This window comes from Mesitornis unicolor, unplaced genomic scaffold (genome assembly GCF_000695765.1).
Source record: "Mesitornis unicolor isolate BGI_N332 unplaced genomic scaffold, ASM69576v1 scaffold38131, whole genome shotgun sequence".
NCBI classification, from domain to species: domain Eukaryota; kingdom Metazoa; phylum Chordata; class Aves; order Mesitornithiformes; family Mesitornithidae; genus Mesitornis; species Mesitornis unicolor.
Window position 1 is genome coordinate 1 of NW_010165181.1, and position 5,903 is coordinate 5,903.

Genomic DNA, 5,903 nt, shown 5'->3' on the forward strand with positions numbered 1-5,903 from the left:
ATAAATTAGCGTTAAGACATTCTTGTTCTGTCTCGTCCCTTTCTAAATTATTTTCACACTCCTTTGCTAGCTCATTTTGGCTTTTTGCTGAGCTGCATGTACCTTTTGCTTTAAAATTAAATGGTTGCTTGAAATCAGTTCTTGAAAAATAGATTCTAGAAAAGTAACTGAAATGCCATTTCTCCTTAGGCTGCCTTACGACGCACAGATGTCATTCTGGAAGTAGGCCCGGGAACCGGTAACCTGACAGTGAAGATGCTAGAGAAAGTAAAAAAAGTGAGTGTGAATTCCCCTTTCCCGCTTTTCATACTCAAACCGCATTGTGGCTTAGACTATGGCAAACAGAAGGCTCTTCATCTGTTTGATTCAAATAAGTAGAATTACTCTGGATATTTTTCCTAATACCTGCATAATTCCAATGAGTTTTAGCTGTTCATGTAAATCTTGTATATTTATGTTAGGCATTTATGATAAGGCTTGTGTGTTTTTAGGGAGGGATGAAGGTGCATAGCGTAATAGGGAGTTTTTAAGAATTATTTAAACAGAATTACTTATTGTATCGGTAGATACAGAGGGGTTTTTTAAAATTGTAACTTTAATCCCAGTTTGGAGTTGTATAAAGTTGCAAATAGATACTTTGTTTTCAGGTTATTGCTTGTGAAATTGACCCTAGGCTTGCTGGTGAACTTCAGAAGAGAGTCCAGGGCACGTAAGTATCAACTGTGCAAAAAGCAAACACTTAAACCAGTGCAGCTGCTGCTTTGGCAAAAACTCTGGCAATGTGCTTCTTTGTGGATAACCACAGTGTATTTTTCCCCAGATGTCTGGCAAACAAACTTGAAATCAAGGTTGGAGATATTTTGAAAACAGACTTACCATTCTTTGATGCATGTGTGGCTAACTTGCCTTACCAGGTATGGGCTAAACAACATCGTTAGACTTTTTTCTTTTTACATGATAATTGCCCAGAAATTATACTAACACTCTTACTCTTTTTCTCAGATTTCTTCACCTTTTGTTTTCAAGTTGTTACTTCATAGACCTTTTTTCAGGTATGTGGAAGAAGAGAGCTGTGTATTACCTGATAGGAAAAAAAAAGTTTAAAAAATACTCCAAAATAATTTTTTTTCTAAAGTATCAGTTTGATGGATCAGAGCCACACCAAAATTATTGTGTAATATTAAACCAGTCAGGGCCTGGAAGATAGTTTATGTCAATGCATTAATCATAAGGAGAAGATTTAGTCTTGGTATCAGTGCGTGTCCTGCTGATGAAAACAGAAGTTGCACTTCTTTACACTGGTGTAAGAATGAATTGTTGTTCTAGGGATAAGTAGGATATTGTAGCATTTTGGATGCCTTCCTGAGAAAGGAAGGGTAGAAAGGGTAGGGTCAAAGCCAAGACACTTCGTTTTGTCTGGTCTAAAAATGTGATTGCCCAGGTACTTCTGTGTGTTGCTCAAGTGTATCAGCAGGTCTTGATTGCTTTCACTGAAGCGCTAATATTAGTGACATTACTGGTCAATTTGTGAAGCTAGAGAGTTTAGATTTGAAGAATCATGGAATTATTCAAAATTATTTGTTACAGTCAGGCACAAACCTGAGACTAGCCTCTGTCTCTGATCCTGATCCATTTAGCAGAATAAAAAATAAAATTCTATTGTAGCTTTAAAGGGATTTAGATTGTTTCACCAAGTTTTGTGTGGTTTTTTTAATGCACGCCAAGCTAATTAAGGCAGAATTTGTTTATAGCAAACATTTATTGCTTCTAAGTGCTGAGAAAAATCTTGTGTTTTCCAAATGTGTTAGTTGGCTTTTGACATAAAAGTTGATTATTTAGACTTCATTTTCTCATTTCTTTTATTCTTAGGTGTGCAGTACTTATGTTTCAAAGGGAGTTTGCACTTCGTTTGGTTGCAAAACCAGGAACTAAACTGTACTGCAGACTTTCTATTAATACTCAGTTACTAGCTCGGGTGGACCATCTAATGAAGGTATGTCATTCTGCATGAGCTAACAGAGCTCTGTCAAAGATAGGAGGTGGTTTCTAGGAATGTGAGGATTTGCTGCTTTTTCATACAGCTGCCTAACTTCTGACCAACAGGTTGGAAAGAACAACTTCAGACCTCCTCCCAAAGTTGAATCTAGTGTCGTTAGAATAGAGCCAAAGAACCCACCACCACCAATCAATTTCCAGGTAAGCATCGTATACTCTGTTAACAATGTAACATACTAGTGATAATACATAATTTAATTTTTCTTTTCATTTATTATTCAGTTCCATGTGCTAATTCCAAAATACTTACTCTGTTGATCAGGCTTGTGTTAGAGCATTACCTGAATGCGCCACCATCAGTTTGGGAGCAGCTTTGTTTACAGTATTTCTGACAAGGCTGAGGTACCGTCTCCATGTCAGTTGGAGAGTTGCTAGTAATGATGTCCCTTTCATTGTAGTTTATATCTCCCAGAGGCCCTTCTGGCTGATGACTTCGTTGGTTATGATCAAAGGAGTATCTATGAGAAGTGTTAGCTTCAGATGAGTGTGTATAATTTCAGAAGACAGATGTGTTATATGGTAATTTCTTAAAGTTTTAAAATGCTTTGATCTTCAAGACCATTTCAGCCTTGCCTGAGGTTAGCCAGATTTCCTTCAAGTTATCTGCCTTCGTAGCAGATAAGATCTGGCCCATAGTGCCTAGGCATGAAAAAGAACAATTTTTTTGTGGGTGACGTATTTTCTCCTGCATTTGCACTGCTTTGTCCAAGACAGATTGATTTTCTATTGTTTAGAGAGTTTTCTTATGTTCAATATTGTTGTCAAATTGTCAGTAGTGAGTGTTCTTGTCTGTAGTAACTGTACATTCCTTTCTGTAAATTCTGAAATTCTTTGTTTCAGGAGTGGGATGGCTTGGTAAGGATAGCCTTTGTTAGGAAAAACAAGACACTTTCTGCAGCATTTAAGTAAGTAACTTATATTAAAGGGAATCTTTTCAAAGTTTGAGAGTTCATCCATTTAACCATTTTTTTTGTGCAAACGCATAGTGATGCTATGTGCATGCCAGCACACTCTGGGCTAAATCACAACGAGGATTTATGCTGAGGTCACAAGCTTTTTCTTTTAGAAGACAACTAGGCAGGTGTTTAAAAAGAGCAGCTCTGTGTAGTCATTACAGTTTTTTGTAGTAAAAAATTAGCAACCAATCAAGTAAAACAAACAAAAAAAACCCAGTTAAAGGTCAGTTTTCATTCTAAACTTGTATTTCTTCCAGGTCAAGTGCTGTAGAGCAGTTACTAGATCATAATTACCGAATTCATTGTTCCTTACATAATACAGTAAGTTCTTTTATAATACATTAAATTCTGTTTCTGGGTACTATGACCTACATACTGACTTTTATTAGAGTAAAAATTTAACATTGAAAAGCGTTATATGTTAAAGTTTTTTTCCAAGAGAGTTGGAGGGATGAACTTTCCTCTTAAGAGAAAAATCTAAAAAGGTCACTGAATTACGGTGAAAAAGCTGAAAGCTGTATGTTTTTAATATACTGGCTGTACAAGTCTCAAGGACTAATCTAATAAGAAGTTGTTCTGTGTCTGCAGTACCACTGTGATTCATTTATAGTGAATGACCTGAGGCATAAAAATTCAGATACTACAGCAGAAGAATACAGTAACCCATACTAGAAAAAATACATTATTTCTATCACTTGAAACAACAGCTGTTGAAAAAGCAGGAATAGATTATTTAAATGAGCCTTTTTCTATGCTCTGAATAGAAAATTAATTTGTGTCCTATTTTTCATTGACAGGAAATACCTGAAAACTTCAAACTTGCAGAAAAGGTACAGGCAGTCCTGAAAAATACAGGTTACTCTGAAAAACGAGCCCGTTCAATGGATATAGATGATTTCATTAGGTATTTTTTTTCTCTATGCCTTCATTTTAAGCTTCTTCAAATTCTATTTGCAACTGTTCCTGTGTAGCACAGATTAGTACTGGGTTATACAGAAATAGTACTAACTCTTGCTTTCCTCTTAATACCAGAGACTCCTTGCGGAAGCAAGTCTTGAACATGACTAAACATTTAAACTCTATATATTTTAACTGCTGCTTACACTATTGAGAAGCAACTAGCTAGAGATCCCTATTTCTGGTATTTGTGTACTAGACCCTTCTGTGTCTCCTCTAAAAATAGCTTTAGTAATAGAATTGGTTATTATAATTTCTGTGTAGACTTGACGCAGCCCTTCTTTGTCTGTCTCGAGGATTAGGCCATAGTCTATAGCATTTTGGGGTCGGTCCTGTTTAATATCTTCATCAATGATTTGGATGAGGGGATGAGTGCACTCTCACTAAGTTTGCAGATGATACTAAGGAAAGCTCTGCAGAGGGACCTGGACAGGCTGAATCAATGGGCTGAGGCCAACTGTATGAGCTTCAACAAGGCCAAGTGCCGGGTCCTGCACTTTGGTCACAATAACCCCATGCAGCGCTACAGGCTTGGGGACGAGTGTCTGGAAAGCTGCAAGGCAGAAAAGGACCTGGGGGTGTTGGTGGACAGCAGGATGACCATGAGCCAGCAATGTGCCCTTGTGGCCAAGACCAATACCATCCTGGCCTTCATCAGGAATAGTGTGGCCATCAAGAGTAGGAAAGTGATTGTGCGCCTGTACTCAGCACTGGTGAGGCTGCATCTCAAATACTGCGTTCAGTTTTGGGCCCCCCACTACAAAGACATTGAGGCACTGGAGTGTGTCCAAAGAAGGGCAATGAATTTGGTGAAGGGTCTGGAGAACAAGTTTATGAGGAGTGGTTAAGGGAACTGGGATTGTTAAGTCTGGTAGAAAGGAGGCTGAGGGGACCTCTTCACTCTCTACAACTACCTGAAAGCAGGTTGTAAAGAGGTGGGTGTTGGTCTCTTCTCCCAAGTAACTAGCAATACGATGAGAGGAAGTGGCCTCAAGTTGCACCAGGGGAGGTTTAGATTGGATATTTGGAAAAATCTCTTAACTGAAAGAGTGGTCAAACACTGGAACAGACTGCCCAGGGAGGTGGTGGTGGTGTTCAAGAAGCATGTGAATTTGGCCCTTCGGGACATGGTTTAGTGGGCATGGTGGTGTTAGGTTGATGGTTGGACTTGATGATCTTAGAGGTCTTTTCCAATCTTAGTGATTCAGTAACTTGGAAATTTGAGTCATTAACTGCTGTATTCTGATCTTACTTCTGGTCAGTTAATGTAAGTGGCAAGATGTATCCTTTCTTAATTTAACATAATTCGTAGCTGTTTCTCAATGTAACAACTAATACAGCTACTACTCTTTAAAGAAATGTAGTTAACATGGTAGGATGCAATGTAGCTAAATGCACTGAAAATACACTACCTGTATTTCTGAAATGGCAAATTTGCTAGTAACTTATAGTTTTAGATTTGTAACAATTCTTTATGGTGGTTGAACAGTGATGGCTGCTTTCATACTATTTTTGTATGTTGTCAGCCAGCATATCTTAGAAATCTCTTAAGCTCATGTACAGATTAGTAGAAAGTGTAACATAAATATTTCACTCTTTCAGACTGTTGCATGGCTTCAATTCAGAAGGCATCCATTTCTCATAGATTCTACTAGAAGAATGAAAGACACTGGTGACAAAATATCGAACAACTTACCTAAGCCAGAGTGACTGCAGTGGGACAAACTCTTCTCACAAAAGCAACAGACAGCACAGTGTACATATTCTGGTTCAGTTTTATCACAGATAGAAGGCAAGAAGCTGCTGCTCTGTATTTTAAAAGTGATAAATTCTTTCATCACTGAAGCATGGTGCTGGACTTCCACATGATAGTGTATTTTTAAATATACCAAATAACATGGATTGATGGTATCATCATTGAAATCTGTGTTCTCT

At 37.8% G+C, this 5,903-nt stretch overlaps 1 protein-coding gene across 1 annotated transcript; it reads left to right on the forward strand.

Moving 5' to 3' along the window:
* Positions 1-189: 189 nt before the first annotated feature.
* DIMT1 (DIM1 dimethyladenosine transferase 1 homolog (S. cerevisiae)) lies at positions 190-5,676 on the forward strand (the record flags this gene model as incomplete). Its single annotated transcript, XM_010194537.1, has 10 exons — positions 190-276; positions 648-709; positions 821-914; positions 1,003-1,052; positions 1,870-1,993; positions 2,104-2,196; positions 2,896-2,960; positions 3,269-3,332; positions 3,809-3,915; positions 5,571-5,676. Coding segments are annotated over 10 exons (789 nt in total), but the record flags the coding sequence as incomplete, so codon positions are not given.
* Positions 5,677-5,903: the final 227 nt, after the last annotated feature.